Source organism: Dipodomys ordii, unplaced genomic scaffold, assembly GCF_000151885.1.
Source record: "Dipodomys ordii isolate 6190 unplaced genomic scaffold, Dord_2.0 Scaffold56, whole genome shotgun sequence".
Classification (NCBI taxonomy): Eukaryota; Metazoa; Chordata; class Mammalia; order Rodentia; family Heteromyidae; genus Dipodomys; species Dipodomys ordii.
The window spans coordinates 5,883,265-5,910,205 of record NW_012267272.1 but is presented as its reverse complement, the minus strand read 5'-3'; the positions used below and the strand labels follow the sequence as shown (position 1 = coordinate 5,910,205).

Below are 26,941 nucleotides of genomic sequence, written 5' to 3'. Positions count from 1 at the left end.
GTCCATCAGCGCAGCTGGGTGGGACTGGAATTATTCAGATGGCAGCCAAGCAGACGGAGCCCGTCACCTTCATCAGCCTTAGGAAGCTGAGCCAGGGCGTGCCCGAGCCCCAGCAGAAAGGTGAGGCCGCTGTAGCAAAGACTCTAGCGCTCTCAAGCACGGATTCCTTTACCCCCGAAAGAGCTCGAAGTTACCCGAATATTCTCTGAAGGAGAGCAGATGCTCCAGGATTCCCTTCCCACCAAGGCCCCCTCTCCCTCAGACTTCACCTTCCTCCTTAGAGACAAAGACGTTCACGGTAGAAGATGCTGTGGAGACCATCGGGTTCGGACGCTTCCACATCGCCCTGTTTCTGATCATGGGCAGCACCGGGGTGAGTGAGTCTTGGAGAGACTTTGAGTCTCCAAAGCTGATGAACAGCCCCAGGCTGTCCATTCCGAGGGAGGGATGTGTGTGGCAGGGAGCTAGTCCCCTAGCGATGGTTCATCCGAACACCACCGCCCCTGCTGGGGGCAGGAGGCTGCTGCCGAGCCGATGAATGCCTGGACCTCTGCAGTCTGGAAATTCAAAACTCATTTGAAGATGGTGGTGGTGGAGGTGTTCGAGGAAATGGTGCCAGATGCTCAAACTTGCTCGTAGGGAAATCACCCGGGACATCGTCCAAAATCCCGGTTTGTCAGGTGGTCATGTTAGAAACTGTCAGGAGGGCTGGGTGACAGTGGTCCACGCCTGTAATGCTAGTTACTCAAGAGGCTGAGATCTGAGGATTGCTGTTTGAAGCCAGCCTGGAAGGAAAAGTTGGTGAGATTACCTCCAATTAACCAGCAATTAATTGTGCATGTGATATACCTTGATCAGATTCCCCTCCTCCATCACTCTCCCTCATTCCCCCCTCTTCCCTCTCAAGCCAGTCTCAACACGGCTTATGGTTTTGTTTTCACACATGGACAAAACGTATTTGGGACCTTGCTATATCATCCAGACCCTCCTTACACTTCTGATTCTCCTGCCTCAGCCTCCCAAGTGCTGGGATTACAGGCATGTACCACCACTCCCTGCTCTACTACAGTAGTTCATCATCCAACTAGCAGGGCAGTGGCTCTGTTTCATCATCCACGTCGGTAGGTGACTGGGGAAGGGGAGGGAGATCAGGACTTGGAGGGGAGGTGACGTCAAGTCGGCACCTGGAGCCAGCGTGGCTCCCCGCTTCTCTTTAAGGTTGTGGAAGCCATGGAGATCATGCTAATCGCCGTGGTGTCTCCCGTCATCCGCTGTGAATGGCAGCTGGAGAACTGGCAGGTGGCACTTGTCACCACGGTGAGTCCTGGCGTCCTGGAGGAAACCAGGGGAAGCTTGGGTCACAGGGCTGGCCCCTGTGACGGCAGGCCGGGGAGAGGGCTCTGGGAAACTTCCACTCCTCACTCACTTGCTGTCTGGTCAAGATGGCTGGATACTAAATTCAAGAATGGACCTGTGGCAAACGGTCTCCTCACCACCCTGTTGCTCTTACTCTGCATCTAGATGGTGTTTTTTGGCTACATGGTTGCCAGCATCCTCTTTGGCCTCCTGGCTGACAGATACGGGCGCAGAAAGGTAGGTGCGGGCTCCCGGGGGAGGGGGGAGTCCTCTGAGACAATCCCACTCTGCTTCTCTTCAGTGGCAAGTTCTAGCAAGCTCATGACAGACGCGGCAGGAACTCCCCTGCTACCGTGCATCCTGAACTCCAGGCGTGGCTTCTTGATTTCTCCTCCCTTCCCAAGACTCTGTCTCCACACCTGTCCTCACGAAGCTGAAGCTGGCATACTGATTCAGAGGAAGCATCAAGACACAAATGACAAATTCTGATGACAAACTCTGGTCTCTTCTCTCTCTTTCTCTTTTCCTCTCTCTTATGTTATCCCATTTTATTTTATTTTGAGACAGGATCTCCCTATGTAGCCCATTTTGACCTGGGCTGTGATTGACCTGGAATTCATAATCCTCCTTACCTCTGCTTCAAAAGTGGCAATAGATTTGTTTGTTTATGCCAAAACTGGGGCTTGAACTCAGAGCCAGGGCATTCTACCTTAGTTTTTTTCATGCAGGACTGGTGCTCTAGGTTAGTGCAATAGCTCCAATCTGGTTTTTTTTTGCTGGCTAATTGGAAATAAGAGTCTCGTGGACTTTTCTGCTTTGACTGGCTTTGAAGTATGAGCCTCAGATCTCAGCCTCCTGAGTAGCTAGAATTACAAGCATGAGCTACCAGTGCCGTTATAATTAATTTCTTACATAATTTGTTAAAAGCCTATCTGTCTGTCTGTCTATCTCTCTATCTATCTATCATCTATTCATTCATTTCTGGGATTGAATTCAGGATTTTGCATATGTTCTGCCAATAAGTTACATCCCCTCAATTATAAAATTCTTTTTCTTCTTTATTTTGTATTTTGAACCCGTATCATTCTTATAATTAGAGAAAAAGCAAATATTTTACATTTTCCCTATGATCTTCCCACATAGTGTTTCCTTGGGCTTCTAACCAACCCATGAGGAGGTAGGCATGTGTGTATGTGTGTGTGCATACATGTGCATGTGTGTGCATGTGCATGCACATGTGCATGTGTGTGTTACTGGAGACTGAACTCAGGGCACCCCCGAGTCAGGCGCTCTGCCACTTGAATTGCTTTTGGTTTCTGAAATGCCAGATCACTTTTGAAAAGTTATCTGACTCAAGGGAGGTGATGGGAGGGAAGGAAGGAGAGGGAAAGAGGGAACAGCTGATACCAAGCAAAAGGAAAGACGTGTACATATCACCCAATCTGTAAAGTAGTTTTATTGTTAAAGGTCCTAGAGTTCATAAGCAACGTAGATTAAGATAACGATGACTATCATTGTGAAGATTAAAAGGTGTTTGTGGGTTAAAAAGTTATCTGAACTTGGAAGGCCCAGGGCCCAGCAATGAGAGAAGAATGAGGACACTTTCATTCTGTGTGCGTGCCATGGCTGACCAGTGATGGCCAGCCACAGTTCCTCGTAGCAGAAAACGCTGGGGTCGGAAGGAAGCATTGCCCTCAGAGGGGGCACTGCCCTCTGCCCACACGGAGGCCTGTCTCGTTAACAAGCTCTTTTTTGTCGCTTCAGATTTTGCTCATCTCGTTCCTGTGGGGAGCCTATTTCTCCTTGCTGACCTCTTTCTCTCCCTCGTACATCTGGTTTGTCTTTCTGCGGACCATGGTGGGCTGTGGCGTGTCTGGCCACTCACAAGGGTAAAGACATCCCCAGAGGCTCTGGGAGAGAAACGGACACCCACGCACACTTATGCCTGTGCACCACTGCATCTACCCAGTGTGCCCTCCTGTGTAGAGCAAGCTCAACTTTTCATTGGTTGAGATGAAGGGATCTTGGACACTTGTTAGCTGTGCTGGCCTGGAACCTAACCACGATCCCCCCAATATCTACCCTGTCCCTCAGTGGCTAGGACTAGAGGTGTGAATCATCAGTCATTTTTTTAGACCAGGATTATTTTTTTCTAGAGTAAATAGTACTAAAACGTTCTATATTAGGTAACCTGTAGCTGATGTTTCTTGTCAAGAATGTACAAGGGCTTGGATTGGTCCCGAGCACCAAGCCAACGAAAAAGAAAGAATGAGAAAGAAGAAAAGAAAGGAAAAGAAAAGGGTTAATCTAAACAGGATTTATTCATTTTTTTCCCCTGTGCTAGTACTGGGGCTTGACCTCTGTTTACGGTTTTTGCTCAAGGTTGGTATTCTACTACTTGAGCCAGAGCTCTATTTCTAGTTAATTGCAAATAAGAATCTCAGACGATCCTGCCTGGCTTCGAACCTTGATTCTCAGATCTAAGTCTCTTGAGTAGCTAGGATTCCAGGAGTGAGCCCCTGGTGCCTGGCTATAATTGATTAATTTCTTACAAGAATTTTGTTTGGCCATAAGCACGAGAAACATTAGGAATGGCCATGGTAAAATGTCAGTGCCCTGCAAAGCCGGGTCAGGTGTAGTGAAGTGGACACAAGGCCTCTCGTGTGTCCTGTGCTTGGGTCTTTTTGTGTTTGGGTGTGACGTTGTTATGCTAACTGTTCTGGTTTGGGGGACCCTCCTTGACTCTGCAGGGCCTCTCAGGCATCTTTTCCTGGGTGCTTTGGAGCAAGTTATCATTAAAATAGAATGGGAGACGTGAACACATCTAATTAGTACCTTAATGTGTTGGAGAAATAATTATTTTTCCCTGTGGCACAAGCTAAGCACTTTGAGCCCTAATGGAGAAGAAACTAAGTAGAATTTAAAACATTCCTTAGAAAACAGTTAAATAACTTTGTGAAAAATCCCAATCCTGACTGATAATAGCACCCGTGAAAAACAATTAGAAAATGGGTGGGATATAATTCCATTTTTTTCTGTTGTTGTTGCTTGTTGGTTGTGGGGCTTAGACTCTGGGCCTGGGCGCTGTCCCTCAGCTCTTCAGCTCAAGGCTGGCGCTCTACCACTTGAGCCACAGCACCACTCTCATTTTTCTCAGTCTTCTGAGTAGATAGGATTACAGGCGTGAGCCACCAGTGCCCAGCTTCCATTTTTTTCTATATATTTCACAAAATCAACGTGTACTTAAAGTACCTGTGCGTTGACTGATTTGTTGTGAAAATTATTTACCTTCTCCTGAGTGTATTTTAATTTCCCCAGTATATTTTAGAAAATGGGAAATCAGGCTTGGGAAACAGTTTACCTGTTTTTTGTTGGGAGGAGGCAGAACAGATAAAGTGATTATTTCCTAAGTGATAAAACCTTTAAAATAAGTTTCAAAATAAGATAGTAACAAAGAAAATTATTTCTCTTAGGTTGACATTAGCTATAATAATTATATATATATATATATATATATATATATATATATTATGAAAATACTGTACAGAGGGATTACAATTACATGGACAAGATAATGAGTACATTTCTTATCAAGCATTGTAGCCTCCTCCTTTGTTTCACTATAATAATTATATTTTAATATACAACAAACTTTTATGTGTTTACTTCTTTCTTCTTTTGCTGGTCCCGGGGCTTGAACTAAGCGCCTGGGCACTGTCCCTGAGCTTTGGTGTTCAAGGCTAGTGCTCTACTACTTGAGTTATGGCACCACTTCTGGCTTTTTCTTAGTAGTCTATTAGAGATAAGAGTCTCATGGACCTTCCTGCCTGGGCTGGCTTTGAACTATGATCCTCAGATCTCAGTCTCCTGAGTAGCCAGGATTATAGGCGTGAGCTGTCAGTGCCCAGCTGTGTTTTGAATTCTTTATCCCAGTGACCAGATAAGTATGATTGCTCAAAGAAACATCATTTGGTCTTACAAAGGTAAAATGACTGTGTTTCCCCCTTTCCTCTTTAGGTTAATCATAAAGACTGAATTTTTACCCACCAAATATAGAGGCTACATGCTGCCCTTGTCTCAGGTAAGGAAAAGTGGGAATTCCACCCCGATTTCCACCTGCAGAAGGGTATGACGCTCATGGTTTTCCTTCTGGCCAGTTGATTGGTCTTTTGGTAGTTCATTTTCTGTTAGCTGGAACCACCTGAAAAACCATTGGGAATGTTTGAAGCCAGAGATCCAATCCCGAGGTTTTCTGAACCCAGGACTTTATTTGAATATGGGACCATCTTCCTCAGTTCCCAGGAGATGTCCTAATGGCTGATTCGCTGGAAGCCATGTGGGAGGGACTTCCTGTCCTCCCTGAGACTTCTGCCTCCTTCCAAGGATGCTGATGTCTGGAAGCTCATCAGTGGCCAGCCTGAGGGGAGGTGACATAGTTGTCTCTTCACAGCTGAGTTTTCGACAGTGCTTCTGGCCCTGCTCAGCTCTGGCTGGCTTTTGATGTGAGGTTGTGTATCTGATTTGAGGTAGATACCCTGTCCTGTTCCCCATGGTCTCAGTATCCCCAACCTGATCTTTTGCAGGTCTAGGAGTGAGACGGCTCTTCTTTCTGAAGCATTATGTATGTGGCAGCTAGTGAAGCAGCAGAATTGACACTGAGTTCAGGCAACTACAACAATGAAAAAAAGGAAGAGGGCTGGGAAGTTGGCTCAGTGGAAGAATGCTGCTTGCTTTGCATGCATGAGGCCTGGGTTCGATTCCTCAGCACCACATAAGCAGAAAACAAGCCCGAAGTGGTGCTGTAGCTCCAGTGGTAGAGTGCTAGCCTTGAGCTGAAGAGCTGAGGGACAGCGCCCAGGCCCAAAGTTTGTGCCCTATAACCGGGGGAAAAAAGAAGAGAAAAGGGAAGAAAGAGAGTGAAGGAAAGAAGGAAGAAAGGGAAAGAAAGGAAGTAAAAGAATAAAAGGAGTAAGAGAAGAAGGGTGAGAGTAAAAGATGGGAGGAAAGGAATGAAGGGAAAGAGGGAGAGATGGAGAGAAGGAAGGGATGAAAGAGAGAGGGAAGGAAGGAAAGATAGGGGAAAAGAAAAACAATCTGAACATTAGATGTTGTCTCTACACCCCTCCCTCCTTTCTTCTCTGACCTTGTTACAATGAATGCACAGACTGACTATGTCATGTTTGGATTGTACACTTTTTTGGGGGGGAGGGGAGGACGTGGGGCCTGAACTCTGGGCCTGGGCACTGTGCCTCAGCTCTTCAGCTCAAGGCTAGTGCAGGTAATGAGTGCATTTCTTATCAAGAATTGTTGCCTCCTTTGTTTCCCCTTCCCATCCCTTCCCCCCCCCCCACACACAATGTTTATACTTTAAATCATCTCTAGATGACTTGCTTCCGATGACTGCTGATAACTGTATAGTCGCTTTACTGCATTACTTAGGGAACACTGACAAGGAAAAAATCTGCGTGTGTTCAGAACAGACAGATTTGTGGTGCCCATCGATGTGGAAGGCTGATGCTATCTGTGTTATCACTAAACACCTGGAGGAATAGCCAAGGAACACCTCCCTGAACATTAGACCGGGTGACCAGTTATCCAAACACCTTACAAGTTCCTCAGATACAACCTCCTCAGAACAGATCTCTCCTTTGCCCCCTGGAACCTTTTATTTCTGTCTTCCTATTCTCAGGCAATAGCAAACAGTAGCTTCTCCATCAGCAGAGCCGCAAACTCGGCAGCCATGGTGGTTCCCCCTTTCCCTCATCACCACCCAATCACCAGACTTCTAACTCCTCCCCTACTGAGGGACCCTCGACCCAAGTGACCAACAGCAAACCTTGTTGCCATTCCTCAAAACTGTCACCTCCATCAGTTTGAAAACTGATTTTAAAAACAACAACAACAAAATGAGTCCATGGCATTTATTGATTATAATACCGAGGTCATCAGAATGGGGTGCATACCACAGCTCAACAGCAGGGTTCATCAAACAATATGAACAGATGTTTTCTTAAATTCACAGCAAGAACACACACACACACACACACACACACACTCACAAACTGTGTAAGAGTCTTAATGACTTCACACCGCAGGATCATTTCTAGTTGGAGACACTTTGTAGTGCAGTGCTGTTATTTCCTTTTAGCACGATCCGACCCAGTTGTTTTCTTGGCTTTGGTTTAGAATGAATTTCTTCTGCGTGGGCTAACACAAGGTTCACGCATCCAACCAAATCAACGACACAGCCCTCTATCTGCATATTCTCTTGCTCGCAGAGCCACATCTGAATTTGAGAGCTATTTTCTAATTCCTGAAGATGAGGCTGATGGGCGGCACCATCACCTTTTGCACTTTTTGGCCGAGGCCATGGTACGCCATGGTGGAGTCTTATGAAGGCCACACTGACCAGCACACAACTCTAGAAGGCAACTTCCCCTCTTTTTTTCTTTTTTGTCAGTCGTGGGGCTTGAACTCTGGGCTTGGGCGCTGTCCCTGCGCTCTTTAGCTCAAGGCTAGCGCTCTACCACAGCACCACTTCTGGTTTTCTTATGGTTTATTGGAGATAAGAGTCTCACAGAGTTTCCTGCCTGGGCTGGCTTTGAACTGTGATCCTCAGTTCTCAGCCTCCTGAGTAGCTAGGATTACAGGCATGAGCCACCGATGCCCAGCTCTCATTTTTTTTTTTAAACTCCATTTTTCTAGAGAAATCTTATCTAGTTACTTTGACTACTGCACTGGTCATCTGTGAGGCCTCTGCAGAAAGTCCTTCCCCGTTCCCCAAGTCACTTTCCATCCCATTATCCTTTTTTTTTAATAACCCTAATCACGTTTATTTTTGATAGTCATCCCTTTTTTGGTCCCCCTAAGAATCTTCTAATGTTATCTTCTTCCTGCTCCATGAGATCAAGTGGTATTAACACACACTCCTCCTTTTCAGATGAGAGAAATTCTTGAGCTAATGCTGGGAGTTATTTGAATTCCTAACCAGTGAGGCCTGGTCGCAGTTCTGTTATTTGTTGATATAAAATTATATCTAGTTGGGGTGCTGGTGGCTCACGTCTTTAATCCTAGTTACTCAGGAGGCTGAGATCTGAGGATCATGGTTCAAAGCCAGCTGGGGCAAGAAGACCCTTGAGACTCTTATCTCCAATAAACCTCCAGAAAACCGGAAGTGGCACTGTGGCTCAAGTGGTAGAGTGCTTGCTTTGAGCTGAAGAGCTCAGGGACAGCGCTCAGGCTCAGAGTTCAAGCCCCACGACTGACAAAAACAAACAAACAACAACAAAAAAACAAATAAAGACCTCTAGTGGCTGAGTGCCAGTGGCTCATGACTGTAATCCTGAGATCTGAGGATCATGGTTCAAAGCCAGCCCAGGCAGGAAAGTCCGTGAAACTCTGATTTCTAGTTAACCAACAAAAAGCCAGAAGTAGAGGTATGTCTCAAGTGGCAGAGGACTAGCCTTGAGCAAAAAAGCTCAGGGACGGCACTCAGACCCTGAGTTCAAACACCAGGACAGATGCAAAAAAAAAAAAATCTAAGATATATTTGTAAAAACAACAAAATCCAAGTGTGGAGTACTGTGCATACTACAACACCGTTTATGAAACAAAGAACAAAATGCGTCCTTATGAGCTTGGATCTTTAGAAAACCTTTAGAAAGCTGCAGAAGAAAGGGGTAGTATTGGCGCCTTCTGAGAATAGCACCCAGATGGCAAGAGCGAGGAGAAGAGCTCACGGCCTTCTTCCTTCATATGGGGATCCAGGGAGTCTGCTATCTAGTCAACAAAAAGGAATAATGGTTAATACTCCCTAGTGGGTCAAACTTTTAAAAGTCGGGTGATCCTACTGATTGTCTCCGTAGCTAAGGCAGGGAAAACAATTTACAGAAGACCAATTGAGCCACACAGAAGCAATGTGTCTGATACATCCAAGATAGCAGCGGTAGTGCCAGAGTAGGACTCTGACTGTAGCTCCTCAAAGACACCTGCTACCCCGCGTGTGATGTGAAATGCTGAGCACATGACATAGGAGACCTTGCAATCTTGTGTGTCTCTTTCCCCAGGTTTTCTGGCTTGCAGGCTCCTTGCTCATCATTGGCCTGGCCTCTGTGGTCATCCCCACCATTGGGTGGCGCTGGCTCATCCGCATTGCCTCCATCCCTGGCATCATCCTCATCCTGGCCTTCAAGGTGAGCAAGCGCTCATGGTTGAGTCCCGTGCGCCCTTCCAGATGGACTACTGGTCTTGGTGCAGCACAGATTCTGTTTATTTTTTTCTGGTGCTGGTTCTAGGGCTTGAACTCAGAGCTTGGGAACTGTCCCCTAGTTTTTTTGGTCAAGGCTGGAGATCTACCCTTTAGCCAGATTTCCACTCCTGGGTTTTTGGTGGTTAATTGCGGATAAGAATCTCTTGGATTTTCTTGCCTGGCTTAGAAAGCCAATCCTCAGGTCTCAGCCTCCTGAGAGCCTGGCCCCTTGTTCTTAAATGGGCCTCAGTGGCCAGTGTTTTTGTGGCTCAGAGCCACGCCCAGTGTGCTCTGGGACCAGTGGCCAAGTGAGCTGCTGCTCAAGTGAGTGGCTTGACTCTCTCTACCATGTAGACTAAGACACGATGGCTTTCTTCTCAAGCTTAGCTCATCATTGGATTCTCTTGGACTTAGGACCCAATACAGGCCTAGGATCTCTTCTCAGGGGGTTGTTTTCAAGCCTAGAACCTGAAATGCTAATTGTATAATCGATGGAGTATTTCAAGTCGAAATAATTGCAGACATTTGAGTTTCATGCTTTGGTTTTTTTTTCCCCCAGTGTCTCAGTTCCCCTGGATTTCCCTCTCTAGAGACTCATTTTCCAGATCAACTTTGGGTCCAGCAGAGAGCTTGCTGAGAAGGCTTGCTGTGCCTTTGACCTATGGTCCCCCTCCCCCCCCCCCCGGAGTGTGGGGCTGGCATGGATGGTATGGTTGGCAGTGGTGCCCTGGGTATCCAGCAGTTGTGGTCCTGATGTTCTTTCATATTGGTGCTTAGTTTATTCCCGAGTCTGCCCGCTTCAATGTCTCCACCGGGAACACGGAGGTGGCACTGGCCACTCTGGAGGGCATCGCCAAGATGAACCGCTCCGCCATGCCAGAGGGGAGGCTGGTGGAGCCCATTCTGGTGAGTTCACACTCCACCTCTTTCTTCCACCCCCACCACGGGCCTTGGGAAGTCTGTAGTTGTGCAAGGCCAGAGGGAAGGGACTAGTTTGCAGTCTAGGCCTGGAGGCAGGACGGTGGATCAGAGTAGAGGTGGGACCTGATGTCGTTTCATCCTGGCTGCAGTTCCGTAGCTCTGCTGAGTTACTCTACAGCATTAAAAAGTATTTTGTTTCTGAGTTAGCATACTTCAGGATTGTAAGGGAGTTTCGTTGTGATAATTGCATACGTGCATATGGTGTACTTTGAACAAGTTCATCCCTTCCATTATATGCCCATTCTTTTCCCTCCTCCTTTTCGAACAGTGATGGATGGGTTTGATTTTGCTGTGAATGTATGTATGTATGTATTCATGTATTCATGTATATATGTATACATAGATGGAGGTAGATATTTTTCTTTATGTTAGTATATGTATATATGTATATCCATATGTAGATATATACATGTATGCATGTATGTATATATATATATATATATTCCACCTATTGGCTGTTGGGTACCTTTTCTGATTCTATCATTTGGCTGCTGTGAACAGTGATACAATAGACAGATGTACAAAAGACATAGGTGTCTTTCTGGCATATTGATTGACTCTCCTTCTGATACATGGCCAGTAGTGGAAAGGTAGGGTGATAGGGAGGTCTATATTCAGTCCTTTGAGGAACCTCTAGACTGATTTCTATAGTTGTTGTACTAGTTTAACCCCCCCCCCCCCCGCCAGCACTGTAGAAGGTTTTCCTCTTCCCATGTCCCTGCCAGCCAGCATTTGTTGTCTGATTTCTTGATGATGGCCATTCTGCCTGGGAGTGAGTTAGAATCTTCTTCTTCTTTTTTTTTTTTTTTGGTCAGTCATTGGGCTTGAACTCTGGGCCTGAGCGCTGTCCTTCAGCTCTTCAGCTCAAGGCTAGTGCTCTACCACTTGAGCCACAGCACCACTTCCAGTTTTCTGGTTAATTGGAGATAAGTCTCACAGATTTTCTTGCCCAGGCTGGCTTTGAACCATGATCCTCAGATCTCAGCTAGGATTACAGATGTGAGCCACTGTGCCTGACATAAGTTGGAATCTTAATGTAGGTGATTTGCATTTCCTTTATAACTAAACATGTATAACAGGGCTGGGAAGGTGACTCAGTGGTAGAGTGCTTGCCTTGCATGCCTGAGACCCTGGGTTCAATTCCTCAGTACCACATAAGCAAAAAGAAAAAAGCCGGAAGTGGCGCTGTGGCTCAAGGGGTAGAGTGCTAGCCTTGAGCTGAATTGCTGAGGGACAGCGCCCAGGCCCAGAGTTCAGGCCCCACGACCAGAGCCAAAAACAAAACAAAACAAAAACCAACATGTATGACATTTCTTCATGTATCTATTACTAATTGTGTCTCTGCTAAGAACTTCTATTCAAACTTATTTGTCCGCTTATTAATTGGAGTTTCTGTTGCTTAATTTTTTGGACTCTGTATATTTTGGATATCAATCATTTAGCTGATGAGGACTTTCTCCCATTCTGTGGGTTGTCTCTTGCCTTCTCTATATTCTTTTTAAGCACACACATTGACCAAAAATCATTATGCATCAGATAAAAGGAGAGTCTCTTATCTTTGAGCTTTGAATTCTCCATCCTCTCATTTATACATTAAACCAGTCTTGTTTTTAGTACTTTCCTTGTTTCTCTTTTTCCAGCCAGACTTTTCTGCATTGATTTGTTTCAGATTGATTTCTTATAAATTTGTAGTTTGTGTTCCATTTGATGTTCTGTGTCTTTTAATAAGGATTTTGGTCAATTTATATCTTCTGTGTTTACTGGTATGTCTGGAATTCTCATGCGTTTTAACTGAGTTTTCTTTTCTTTTTCCTTCCATTTGATCGAGTTTGCTTTCCTTCTTTTTTATTGGCTTATCCTTTTATTTTAGATGTTACTATTAAGTATTGAAAATGCTGATTGAACTATCAAATGTTTCTGTGTGTTAGTGGTACACTCCTATATTTCTAGCTAATCAGGAGACTGAGATTTGAGGATTGTGTTTCATTACCAGCCTGGGCAGGAACCTCCACGAGACTCTTGTCTCCAATTAAACAGCAAAAAGACAGAAATGGAGTTGTGGCTCAAGGGTAGAACACTAGCCTTGACCACAAAAGATCAGGAATAGTGCCTAGGCTCTGAGCTCAAACCCCAGGTAACTTTAGTTCCTCCTGATCAGTATAGTGAACTTAAATATTATCTTGCCAATGCCCATTTTAAAAATCACTTTTATCTAATGTTTTAGGTTTACTTTGTTTGTAATTTTTTCCTAAATAAGTTATTATCTAAAAGCCAGTATCATAAGCTGGCTTTATTATTAGTTCCTAAGCTTTGTTATTATCACTACTGATTTTTTCCATTTTCTTCTTTTGTTTGGTTAACTTGATTTCATTCTCAATATTCAACTGTTAGATATTAGAATAAGACACATGATAGGGATCTAAGTTTGTCTTATCCAAATAGCTAACTAGTCCTATTGATGCACTTTCATTGGATAATCCACTTGTTATATGCTTGAAGTTTTTAAAATAATGATCTTTTGTTATAATAATGTATTTGATTACATATAAGAATTTATTATATGTTAAAGATAGAATTTCTAGGGGCTGGGAAGGGGGCTCAGGGGTAGAGTACTTGCCTTGCATGCATGAGGCCCTGGGTTCGATTCCTCAGCACCACCCACATAAGCAAAAAGAAAAAGCTGGAAGTGGCGCTATGGCTCAAGAGCGCTAGCCTTGAGCTGAAAAGCTGAGGGACAGCGCCCAACCCCAGAGTTCAGGCCCCATGACCAGAGCCCCCCCCCCCCAAAAATATAGAATTTCTAATTGTTAAAAAAGGGATAAGTAGGTCTATGTATTATGCATAAGTATGCTATGCATTATATGTTATATATAAATTATTATAAAATTATATGATATAATATTGTATGATATATACAATGGACACATAGTATATATTATATACTCTATATACATAATATATAATATATACTATATACACATAATATTTATTGTTGGCCTAATATGATAGTTTTGTTTATTTAGTTAATAAACCTCATCAGTTAATTGCTGTATATCTACTGTTTTCCCCTTTCCATGACCCAGGATAAAAGAGGAAGGTTTGCAGACCTTCTGGATGCCAAGTATCTACGGACCACATTACAGATCTGGGTCATATGGTAAGCACACGATTACTTCAGTCTGGGTGCTGGTGGCTCATGCCTGTAGTCCTAGCTACTCAAGAGGCTGAGATGTGAGGATCTAGATTCGAAGCCAGCATGGGAAAGAAAGTCCATGGAGGTGTGGCTCAAGTGTAGAGTGCCACCTTTGGGTGAAAAAGCTGAACAAGAGTATGAGGCCAGGAGTTCAAGCCCCAGTACCAGCATAAAAAAGGAGGGGGAGTAAACAGATCACTTTTACTACACTCAATGATCAACTCTGCGCCATAAACCATGCTAAGAAATGTTCAAGCTTGCCTACTAACTGGTAAGTTTGCAATATATATTTAACAAATGTTTTGGAAGGAAAAATTTTATATGCATAATATATGACATTATATATTATGCATTATATTATATATCATATACCACATTATATATTATAATGACTATATATTATGTAATAATAGTATATAACATTGCATAATATATAAACAATATATACTATATATCATAAATTATATTGTATATTATAATAAACAAATGTTATATATGTAATTTTTCCCAGCAAGGTATATACAACTCAGTTTAAAATCAAGCAAGAGACTTGAATAGGCATGTCACTAAAATTGTAAATCAGATAAACGTGCCCAATAAACTAGATAAACATATCAAAAGACAGTATTAAAGTCTCTGGGAAAATTCAAATCAATACCCAACAAGAATTAAACACCAGTGACTCATGCCTATAATCCTAGCTAATCAGGAGATTAAGATCTGGAGAACTAGGTTTCAAAACCAGCACATGCAGAAAAATCCAAGAGACTCTTGTCTCCGAAATAACCAGCAAAAAACTGGGCTGGTGTTGTTATTGTTGCTGTTGTTTGTGTTGGTAGTATCTGTTTTTGCTTTAGAGTTATTTTTTTAAGTGGGGGCAAAGTGGGGGGGCACAGAATGGGAGGGAGGAAGGTGAACAAATGCAATCATGTATGTATACACTGTGTGGAAAAATGGCCTATATAACTTGTAGACAAAGGTGGGAAGGGGAAACGGAGCAAAAAACGGGGTGACACTGGGGGGGATAAAAGGAAATGTACTCATTACCTGACTTATAAAATAGTAACTTCTCTGTACAACACCTTAATAAAGTTATATTTTAAAAAATACTGGGCTGCTGAGTACTGGTGGCTCACGCCTGTAATCCTAGCTACTCAGGAGGCTGAGATCTGAGGATCATAGTTTGAAGCCAGCCTGGGCAGGAAACTCATTGAGGCTCTAAGCACCAAAAAAGTCAGAAGTGGAGCTGTTGTCAAACAAAACAAAACAAAAAACTGGGCTGGAGGGGTTGTTCAAGTGGGCCAACCTGATTAGTGCGAGGCCCTGAGCTCAATTCCCAGTACCACCAAAACAAACACCCACATAAACCAACAAGATACCATGACAAATCCTCCAGTGTCCAGAAATAGCTATGAGGAAAATGTCTGACTATAGCAAATGCTGGGAAAGACATAAAGCACCTGGGATGCTCACATTTGCTTAAACGAGCCCCATCTCTCTGGGAAACTGTCCAGCAGTACCACAGTTGACAATGTACCTACCCTATATCTTAGGAATTCTAAGTTTTCATCCAATAGAAATACACACTGTTGTGTTCCCTAAAGACATTTGCATGGAGGCTGTGGATGATTGGCCAGCTGCCTTTTCTGGGCTGTGCCTTCCTGTTTGTCGCCCCGCCCCTCTGGGCTCTTTCTGTTCTTCAGTTGGCTACAAGCTTTTGCTCACATGCTCTTTTCTCACTTCCAGGCTGGGGATCTCTTTTGCCTACTATGGTGTTATCCTGGCCAGTGCTGAGCTGCTGGAGCGGGACCTGGTCTGTGGTTCCAAGGCAGAGTCACAGTCGCCGGTGGTGGTGACTGAGGGGGACTCAGCAGAGAGCCACAGCCCTTGCCACTGTCACCTGTTCGCCCCCTCCGACTACCGAACCATGATCATCAGTACTCTTGGAGAAATTGCTCGTAAATGTCCCTCTGTGTATTGGGGTGGGGGCCGCTCTGTTTTAGGTAGGGAACTGCTACTCAGAGTCTCAGGCTGGAAGAGTGACCCTGGGGCAAAGCTCCTCCTTAGAAGAACTGTACACATTTTGGGGGGGGGGGGTCAGTTGTGGGGCTTGAACTCAGGGCCTACGTGCTGTTCTTGAGCCTCTTTATGTTCAAGACTAGCACTCTACCAATTGATCCAAGTTTTACTTCCGGGTTTTGAAAGGTTAATTGGAGATAAGAGTCTCTTGGGGACTTTTCTTTCTAGGCTGGCTCAGATCTCAGCTTCCTGAGTAGCTAGGATTACAGGTGTGAGCCACTGGTGCCTGGCACACATTCTTAAATCATGCTGGGGTCTTGGGTTGGGGTAGGAAAGAATACTCTGGGGGGAAGAGAGCTTTGAACTATTACATTGTAATTATTATTTTTTTTTGTCGGTCATGGGGCTTGAACTCTGGGCCTGAGCACTGTCCCTGAGCTCTTCAGCTCAAAGCTAGCCCTCTACTGCTGGAGCCACAGCACCACTTCCAGTTTTCTGATGGTTTATTGGAGATAAGAGTGTCATAGACTTTCCTTCCGCAGCTGGCCTTGAACCTTGATCCTCAGATCTCAGCCTCCTGAGCAGCTAGGATTACAGGTGGAGCCACTGGCGCCTGGCTTATTATGTTGTAATTCTAAGCTTGACATTTTTTGTTCATTGGATGTATCTTAGAATTTGTTAGATTTCAGTTGGCAGCACGATTCCTGTCTTTGCTGACATAAAATGATAGAACTTAAAATCAGTAATTCTTGGCCATGTACAATGGTGTATACCTGTAATACAAGCACTCAAAAGGACTGGGAGAGTTCAAGGGCTACATAGCAAATTCCTGGGGCACATGGGTATGACTATCTCAAAAAGAAAGAAAGAAAAAAAGAGCTGGATTGGCTTACTCTTATAATCCAAGCTGCTCAGGAGGCTGAGATCTGAGAAAGCAGCAAGCCCAGGGAGAAAAGTCTATGATATTCTTATCTCCAATTAACCAGCAAAAAAAGCTGGAAGGGAAACATTGGTTCAAGTGGTAGAGTGGTTCAGCCTTCAGTGAAAGAGCCAATCAGGAGAATGAGAGCATAAAGCCCTGAGATTAAGCCTTAGTATTGACACAGAAGAAAGAAAGAAAGAAGGGAAGGAAGGAGGGAAGGAAGAAAGAAAGAAAGAAAGAAGAGAAAACAAAGAAAGGAAAAGAAAGAAAGGAAAAGAAAGAAAGAAAAAGGAAAGAAAGAAGCTGGCGCTGGTGGCTCACGCCTGTAATCCTAGCTACTCAGGAGGCTGAGATCTGAGGATCATGGTTCACAGCCAGCCCAGGCAGGAAAGTCCATGAGACTCTTATCTCCAATAAACCACCAGAAAACTGGAAGTGGTGCTGTGGCTCAAGTGGTAGAGCACTAGCCTTGAACTGAGAGATAGTGCCCAGGCCCAGAGTTCAAGCCCCATAACCAACCAAAAAAAAAAAAAAGAAGAAACAAAGAAAGAAACTTGTGGTGTCTTGAATGTAATGAAAAATAGCACAAAACATTTACATTATTAGTCTAAAAGTAAACGTAGTTTATAATAATCACCATGGGCATAAAAATGTCCTTTATCTACACTAGGGCTTGTCATTTGTGGTCCCCATGTGAGAGAAGTACATTGACTAGGCCGCTCATTTGGTGACACTGGAGTCTGGGATGGAAGTTGATTCTTTCTGAAATAACCACAGTACATCCCCATCAGGGTGATAAAGATCACTTGTGCTACAGGGTCCTAGACATTGTCCCTGCTGTTTGCTTCCTAGTGAATCCTTTGAATATCCTGGGTATCAACTTCCTGGGAAGACGGCTGAGCCTGTCCATTACCATGGGATGCACAGCTCTATTTTTTCTTCTCCTCAATATCTGTACTTCCAGGTATTTTCTCTTTGATTGCGTCAAACAAGTTTAGTACAATGATTAGCCAATATGGCCTCCTGATCTCCCAAGTTCAGTGGGGTGCTGGGACTAGTCTCTTTCTCCAGGGACAGTAGAGAGCATGTTGCTTCTAAAGACTCTTACTTGGTGCCACACCTACTTCCTTTTTACACCATGCCTCCTTCAGCTACCATTGGATATGGGTGCAGTGGTGGAGTCCTTATTATAATTCCCTACCAAAGCATTTAGAAGGTTTATACAAAGCTTCCTGGAGCACTGGAGAACAATCCTAGTATTTACCAAATTATCTAGATGAATGCGATAGTTCAGTGGACTGTACAATCTGTCGGTCACCTGGAATTCCCTTCATCCCTAATTTGTAATCCTACGGTGGCCCGAACTGTAATATGGTCAGCCCTCTGCATCTGTGGGTTCTATATCCACAGATTCAAACAACTAACGACTGGTTGAAAATATTAGAAAAAATCAAACATTTACTTTTGCACTGAAACTATGCAGACTCCCCCCCCTCAATGTTATTGTTTTTTGGACAATACCAGAGCAACAACTGTTTACCAAGTAAGCTAGAGATTTAAAATATATGAGATGATGTGTGTAGGGTGCATGCAAATTGTAGGGTACTTTAGAGAAGGCACTTTAGCATCCTGGGGTGAGGGTGTGCTGAGAGCAGTCTCTTGTGCTGATTATGTATTGTGCTAACTGCATCATTTTTCAGGTCATATGCTTATCTGGGGGAATGGGAGGAAGTTGGCTTTAGAATTCATAATCTGGCCAGTTGAGAAGCAGCTCCTGCCTGTGGTTCTGTGTGTCTGTGTTGTAGCGTCTACAGTGACCCTGTAAGACAGTCCACGTGACCTTGAATGACTTTCCCCTGCTTCCTGTTCTTTAGTGCCGGTCTCATTGGCTTCCTCTTTATGCTGAGGGCCCTGGTAGCAGCAAACTTCAACACCATCTACATTTACACTGCTGAGGTGAGCTTTGGAGAATGGGTCACGCATTGGGGTATGCAAGTCTGGCTAATTAAAGAAGGTCTCAATCTGTGGATAATACATCCTCAACCCATTAATTTTGGACAATTACCCTAAAACATACCATAAAAATATTAGATTCATTTAATATGAGATTTTCCCCCCTCTCTCATTTAGTCTATTAGTCCATCAGAAGAAAGACAAGGCCTTCTCCTTTTCTCACTGAAAAGCAAGCTCTGTGTGAGCCAAATTTTGTAGCTAGGACAAATACAGAAATAATCTAAGAGAGGAAATACTCATTCCAGTCACAGTTTAAGGGGTGTCTATCCATGATTACCTGGGGCCAAGAAGAAACATCATGGAGAAAGGGTATAGTGGAGAAAGCTGCTCACCTCCAGGCTGCTAGGAAGCAGAGACATAACAGGAAAAGATCAAGACATCTTCCAAAGGCTGGCCCTTGGCTATTTGCTTCCTCCAGCCAGGTCCCCCCTTCCACAGTTCTGCCACCTCTCAATTGTCTAAGTTTTAAATGCATCAACAGACTAAATCCATTTAGATATCTGTTATTTATATCTAAACATTAGATCAGAGCTCTCAAGATCTAGCCATCTCTAAAAACACCTTCAAGGACAGGTGGGTACCCGACTAATCTCCTAGGTCTCTTAAAATCCAATCAAGTTGACAAGATTAACAGTCAGGGTCTTGCATTTGAAAAACCAGCTATTAACTCAGCTCCAAGCCTTTAGAATATGAAGCTCTCATCTCTCCCTTGTTTTGAAATTTGAATGTTTATTATTATTATTATTATTCAGGGCTTTCTGCTCTTAAATTTTTGCTCAAGGCTGTGACTTGAGTCATAGCTCTACTTCTGGCTTTTTGATGATTCACTAAAGATAAGAGTCTAATGGACTTTCCTTCCAGGGTTGGCTTTGAACTGAGATCCTCAGATCTGTTTCTGATCTGAGGTCTGAGGCTCTCCTGGTCTCCAGATATGAGTTGGTTCAAAGCCAGCCTAGCCAGTAAAGTCTGGGAGACTCCATAGGTGTAAAATAGTTGCACTGAGAAAGTAGAATATACCATAAGATTCTTCAGTAGCCAAGTACAATTGATGACTGAATCTTGACTAGAGGAGCAGGCTCCTGGCTTTCTAGTCAGTTCTATTTGCTGTAGCTGTATTAAAGATATTGTCAGAGCTGGGTGCTAGTGGGTCACACCTGTTATCTTAGTTACTCAAAAGGCTTTGCTTTAAAGCCAGTCCAGATAGAAAAGTATGTAATATTCTTTTTTTTTTTTTTTTGGGTCAGTTGTGGGGTTTGAACTCGGCCTGGGTACTGCCCCTGAGCTCTTCAGCTCAAGGTGAGTGCTCTTTTACTTGAGCCACAGCGCCCATTTCTGGCTTTCTGGTGGTTAATTGGAGATAAGTATCTCAGACTTTCCTGCGCAGGCTGGGTTTAAGCCATGATCTTCAGATCTTAGCTTTCTTAGTAGCTAGGATCACAGGCATGAGCCACCGGTACCTGGCTGTGATATTCTTGTCTCCAACTGAGCAGCGAAGACCCAGAAGAGGAGCTGTGGCACAAATGAATAGGACACCATCCCTGAGCTACAAAAGCTAAGGATCTGAGTCAAACCCCAGTAGTAGTATACTTATGTGCGTGCATGTGTGTGCATGCACACACACAAATACACACAGATTTTGCTAGATTATTTAATTCTTTGGAAGTATTTTCTTTACCTAGAGAACCATGTTTACACATTTATACCTCTAAAATGGAACTTTTCCCTCTTGGTTCTGTAGCCTACCTTTAAAAAGTTACATTTGAATATTATTTAAATCTTTTTAAGTAATTGTTCCCTTAAATGATACTCAGTGTTTTTGCGGCTGACATTTTTATATTAAATAGGAAAATTTCAAAGTTGTGTCCCAGAGAAAATGGGAATCTTTTATGTCTGAAGTCTACTTGAAAAAAGAAGTACATACAACCCCCAAGGTCCTGGGGCTGGAGGAGAGGAAATTCCGAGAAGAGCCGTCACTCAGTGGGGCCCTCTGCTCCTTTCCCTACAGGTCTACCCCACCACAATGCGTGCTCTGGGGATGGGCACCAGCGGGTCCCTGTGCCGCATTGGGGCAATGGTGGCACCGTTTATCTCCCAGGTATGGCCAATAGCATCTGGCAAAATTGGGCATCTTAATGGAACCTAAGAGGTGGTAATCACATTAGGCTGCATGTGAGTTGGGAAAGCGTACTGCAATGAGACTCATCCATTGAATGAGGAGGTTTCACCAGAACAGGTAGTTTCTAGACCTTTCCACTTTGTCCCAGGGTGACTTCATAGTTAAGAATGTCCTTGTTGCTGAGTTCATGCCTGTAATCCTAGCTACTTAGGAGGTTGAGATCTGAGAATCACGGTCTGAGGCCAATCTGAGCAGGAAAGTCAGGGAGGCTTTCATCTCAATAAACTATGTAGAAAAAGCCAGAAGTGGCTCAAGTGCTAGCCTTGAACCAAAGCAGCTTTAGACAGTGTCCAGGCAGAGTACAAGACCCAGGACCAGCAAAAGTCCTTGTTAAGACTGGGTGACAGGGGCTGGGAAGGTGGCTCAGTGGCAGAGCACTTGCCTTGCATGCCAGAGGCCCTGGGTTCAATTCCTCAGCACCACATAAGCAAAAAGAAAAAAGCCGGAAGTGGTGCTGTGGCTCAAGTGGTAGAGCGCTAGCCTTGAGGTGAAGAGCTGAGGGACAGCGCCCAGGCCCAGAGTTCAGGCCCCACGATCAGACCCCCCCCCAAAAAAAAAAGACTGGGTGACAACCACCAAATGCTTGACTGTTAGCAGTATCAAAGTGAAAAGGTGTAGCCAAAAGTTGTATATAGATCGGCAGGAATTAGTCCTTCATGTGGAAAAATAGGCACCAAACAGGAAGTTCTGATCATCTCATGAAGCTTTATGAGTAGAGTCGGGATTCATGAGTTGTCTGTTCAGAGACCGGGAGGTTACATCTGTTCTGAGAAAACCTCCTGCCATTTTGTGCTGGTAGGGGTGAGGGGCGGAGGGGGAGTACATTTGCTGGGGAAGTATGCCACCCACTGAGGAGGGCAGAAGCAGCTAACAAGCATGGATGGAAGAACAGACATCTTATCTTTCTCAAACCCTCGTTTACTCCAGAGATGCTGCGGCACTGTAGGAAGAGCCGTCTGATCTGGCCAGTACATATTAAGGCCAATTATACAAAATTTACATACTTGCTGGCCCAATTAAAATTAATGTTCTAAATGCAGTGTGTGTGCATCACTGGCTGTAAAGTCCCATTATTTAAATATAAACACATGTTTATTCTACCTTGGGTATAAAAGACCAGTGTAAGCTGGGTGCTGGCGGCTCATGCCTGGAATCCTAGCCACACAGGAGGCTGAGCTCTGAGGAACATGATTTGAAGCCAGTTTGGGCAGCAAAGTCCATGAGATGATTATCTCCAATAAGCTACCAAAAAAAAAAATAAATAAAAGCATGAAGTGGAGCTGTTGCTCAAGTGGCAGAGCGCTAGCCATAAGCAAAAAGCAGCTCAAGGACAGTGCCCAGACCTTGAGTTAAAGCCCCAGGCCTGGCACAAAAAACTACAAACAACAACAACAAAAAAAACACCACACCCCCAAACCAGTGTAGAAGTGCGTGGCAGAGCGACTGAGTCATTCTGTGTGACTTACAGGTTCTCATGAGCGCCTCATTCCTGGGAGCCTTGTGTCTTTTCTCGTCGGTCTGTGTTGTGTGCGCCGTGTCTGCGTTCACTCTCCCAATCGAGACCAAAGGACGGGCACTCCAGGTGAGTTGTGCAAGAAGCTCTTAGGTTTTCTCAGGATTGATTGATTGATTAATTGATGTTGGTCATGGGACTTGAACTCTGGGCCTGGGCGCTGTCCCTCAGCAGTTCAGCTCAAGGCTAGCGCTCTACCACTTGAGCCACAGCGCCACTTCCTTAGTTTTTTTCAACTACCGCTGTTTGACCAAAGGATGTGAACTTGGTTATAGGGGCATCTTCGCTGAAGCAGACATAATGTTATAACACAACGTTTGGTTCCAATTAAAAAACAAAACAAGATTGGGTTTCCAGTTTTCCCCACACACAGCTTTGAGCCACACTGAAGTTGAAGTAACTGTTGATTCGATCCAAACCTTGTCCTACCACACAGCAGCTTGACTCACAGGGACAATGGATCCGTTGAGGTTTGGTTTAAGCATTCTGCCCATTCCCGCTGTGCACACAGATGTAAGCCCTACAGAGCTCAAGGTGATGGGAGAAGCCAAGGGTGCCTTGTGTTGGTTGGTCCTTCCACTTACTCCACTTTCCCTTCCCTAGTCCCCGGGCTGCAGGTGTCAGAGCTTCAGTGTGGCTGCTCTGAGGTGGGCTGCAGGCCCTGGCTTGCAGGAAGCCATACCCCAGGGCACCATGTCATCATCAGGAAAGTTGGTTGGAGCATGGGCCCACAAGGACCAGGGGTCATCCTGTCACGATGACTAAAATGACCTCCAGTTCTGCTGTATATGATTGTGTTGGGAAGAACAAAGTTTCAGAGTGGCAGTAGGTTGTTCCTCCCCTCTCCCCATCCCCAGAAATCCAACTGTGTGCCAGGTACCCCAAATGGGGTCTGCCTGACTGTGGAGGAACTGTCTGCTGTGTGAGCTCCTTCTACAGTGCTCCCTAGTCCCAAGTCCTGCTGCGAGGACTGGGCTGTTCTCCTGGCAACCACTGAATTTTCATCACACACATGCAAGCACATGTGTGTGTGCACATGTGCACACACACACACATCTGTAATCCCGGTAGTCAGAAAGCTGAGGCATGAAGAGCAAGAGTTAGCGGCCGATTTTCAGTGAGATTCTCTCGCTTCTCTTCCCTTTCTCTTTCCTGCCCTGCATTTCCTTTCCTTCCTCCTCCTTTCCCTCTTTCATGCGCACAAAGATGGCCCCAAAGTATACAATTGGGCAGTCACAAGAGAGAGACCTTTCCTAGCCATCTGCCGATAGTTGTATTTAATAAACGATAGTTATCTCAAAGTACAGGTTGGGGCTCTGATGCTGTCCCACCTCAGGACATTTTTTTCCCTAGTATATGCAGTTTGTGCTCTGTCACTCAGGATGCAGGAGGCTGAGATCTGAGGATCAAGGTTTGAAGCCAGCCAGTCAGAAGGTCTTTGAGACTTATCTCCAATTAACCACCAAAAAGTCAGAAGTGGAGCTGTGGCTCAAATGACAGCACTGGCCTTGAAACAAATAATAATCTCAAGTACAGCACCCAGGTGCCTGTTTAGGGGAAAGCACGAATCTCTGAGGTTATTGAGCAGCTGCAGTCACGTGCTTTCATGGCTGAATGTGCCTTGCTCTTTCCCCATTCTTCTTACTCAAGAAAGATGTAGACTAATATTTTTAGCTCAGATAGCTATCTTCTGAGTAAAAGATGAGGGAGATGCTACTGAGTAAAATGAAAAGTCTGATTTTTCTCCTAACTTGTTTGAAGGTAATGTGCCTCTTAGTCACACATTGTGACCCATCATTGAGTGTTTAGACACTGAATTAGATGACTCAGGTTTCCTTTTCATCTTAAATATAAGTGTGTTTTCATCTGTTACACAAAATAACCACCTAGGGCACCAGGAAAGCAAATCATCTCAGGGGCCATGCTGGAAATTTGGATACATGATAGCCCTGTCAGTCAGTGGCTATGTGTCTTAAAAGATACATGTGTGTATACCCCAGTGTTGTATTTCATAGAAAGTTAAAAATGTTTAAGCCCCTAAAATTTAAAAGTGAAGACATGTCCAACTGCTTTGACTAGCTAAATCAGCTTTGTCATCAGTTTAAAAGCAGTTTTGAGCAGAGTGCCAGTAGTTCATGCTTGTAATTTTCGCTATGCAGGAAGGCTGAGATCTGAGTAGTACAGTTCAAAGCCAGCCTGGGCAGGAAAGTTCATGGGACTCTTCTAAGTACTAAAAAAGCTAGAAGTGGAGCTGTAGCTCAAGGGAGTAGAGAGCTACTCTTGAGCAAAAACAAAAAATCTCAGGGATGGCATTCAGGCCCTGAGTAAAAGCATTACACACACACACACACACACACAGAGTAAAAGCCCCAGTACCAGTACACACACACACACACACACACACACACACATACACAGATCCTGCCTCATAACTACTTTAAGAAATGTTGATGAGCTCAGTGAAGTAAAAACAAAAAATCTTGAAAGGAGCTGGGCACCAGTGGGCTCATGCATGTAATCCTAGCTACTCAGGAGGCTGAGATCTGAGGATCAAGGATCGAGGCTCAAAGCCAGCCCGGACAGGAAAATCTGTGAAACTCTTATCTCCAATAAACACTCAGAAAACCAGAGGTGGCACTGTAGCTCAAGTGGTAGAGCGCTTGCCTTGAGCTTAAGAGCTGAGGGACAGCGTTCAGGCCCAGAGTTCAAGCCCCATAACCGACAAAAAAAAAAAATCTTGAAAGGTATGTTTTTCTATATGTCATATTACACTAGATCTACTAAATCCTAAAGATAGTTACTTGTAGTTACAGATACACAAAGATAAATGCTCTTAATTCCTTGTAAATTTTTACTGTTTTAGTATGCAGTGTCAGCTAGATTGAGAATATATGGAAACTTTAAAGTATGTGTATTATTGATCAAGTAAATGATTTTGTTTTCTAGCAAATTAAATGAAGACCAGCAGAGCTACATTTACCAGAGGAGAAAAAAAAGAATTTTATTTTCTTGGGACTGTGACATATTTGTAACAATTTGATTTCTGTATGTTAGTACTTAAGATGGACTATGTATTAAAAAGTAACTGTAGCCCTCAGATCTCAGCTTCTGTAGTAGCTAGAATTAGAGGCACTGGGCTATCAGTGTCCAACTAAAGTCTTATGTAATTTTAGGCCAAAATGTATCTAATGCAAAGATGTCTTAACTTGTAGCATTAGCTATGTGACTAACTCTAAATTATAAAGGCCCAAAGTTAGTAGCAATTTATCACCAATCAATTAATGATGCTCAGTATCTTCCCAATAATTTCAGGCCTCTCAGTTCTTGTGGGGGTCCTCCAGGATAAGGGAGTTTTATACGGCTCCCCAGCACAGTCTAGCATCCAGACTTTGAGATATTAGTCTACTTACTATCAACCATGAATGTAATTTGACCAATCCTTGATAACTGAGGTAGGTTGTTCTAGCATATTTAATAGTAGTAGTCACAAAAACACATTTCCAATTATTTACCTGTAAGAATTTTTTTTTCTCTCTCTCCAGTCCTGGGGCTTGAACTCAGGGCCTGGACACTGTCCCTGAGCTTCAAGGCTAGTGCTCTACTATTTGAGCCACAGCACTTCTGGCTTTGTTTATGTGGTACTGAGGAATCGAACCCAGGGCTTCATGCATGCTTGGCAAGCACTCTACCACTAAGGCACACACTTGGCCCCTTGTAAGAACTTTTTTTTTTGGGGGTCCAGTCATGGGGCCTGAACTCTGGGCCTGGGCGCTGTCCCTCAGCTCTTCAGCTCAAGGCTAGCGCTCTACCACTTGAGCCACAGCGCCACTTCTGGCTTTTTTCTTTTTGCTTATGTGGTGCTGAGGAATCGAACCCAGGGCCTCAGGCATGCAAGGCAAGCGCTCTACCACTGAGCCACCTTCCCAGCCCCTGTAAGAACTTTTTTATGAACTGAGTTATTAAAGAGTAATAAAACTGGGATCTCTGTGCAGCCACACGTGTGTGTGTGTGTGTGTGTGTAAAATAGAAATGTCAGAACCAAATAGGTTTAGATGTAAAAGAGAAGTCGTGCAGATTCTTTAAAGCATAGTCTAACAATAAAAACTTTTGTAATATGAATACCATTATTTTGGACATTTTGGGTGCTGGCCTAGTGAATGTCTATGAAGATCAGATCAGATAATCAAAGTCTGGTACCTCAACATCTGCCTTTCCTTGGGGCAGCCTACTTCTCAGTTTAGCACACTTTCATTTCAAGGGTGAAGAAGCACTTCACTATGCTTCCCCTGTAACAATGACAGTTGTGCTCATTAGTCATTTGCAATGGAAAACTCTTGGATTAGATTTTCTGTCACACTTTTCTGGGCGGTTAAGGGCATTAGAACAAGAACAAAGATTTCATACTCCCAAATTTCCTAACAAATAGTGGAGATGTTAAAAATAGCCTCTCTTCCATGCCACAATTCATTGTCTCTCTACATTTGAGATTGTGCCAAAATAGAACTTGGTTGAATGTTGTT

At 44.1% G+C, this 26,941-nt stretch overlaps 1 protein-coding gene and 1 pseudogene across 1 annotated transcript; one reads left to right on the top strand and one right to left on the bottom strand.

The window, feature by feature from the left end:
- The first annotated feature begins 38 nt into the window (after window positions 1-38).
- Svopl (SVOP-like) lies at window positions 39-25,499 on the top strand. Its single transcript, XM_013021691.1, has 15 exons — window positions 39-120; window positions 282-373; window positions 1,219-1,317; window positions 1,522-1,593; window positions 3,121-3,245; window positions 5,374-5,437; window positions 9,423-9,548; window positions 10,382-10,510; window positions 13,669-13,742; window positions 15,525-15,736; window positions 17,572-17,683; window positions 18,594-18,675; window positions 20,738-20,827; window positions 22,377-22,490; window positions 25,368-25,499. Exons 1-15 carry the CDS (start codon window positions 39-41, stop codon window positions 25,377-25,379), a joined length of 1,485 nt encoding a protein of 494 aa, XP_012877145.1. The 3' UTR covers window positions 25,380-25,499.
- On the bottom strand, window positions 7,460-7,737 carry LOC105989582 (annotated as a pseudogene).
- Window positions 25,500-26,941: the final 1,442 nt, after the last annotated feature.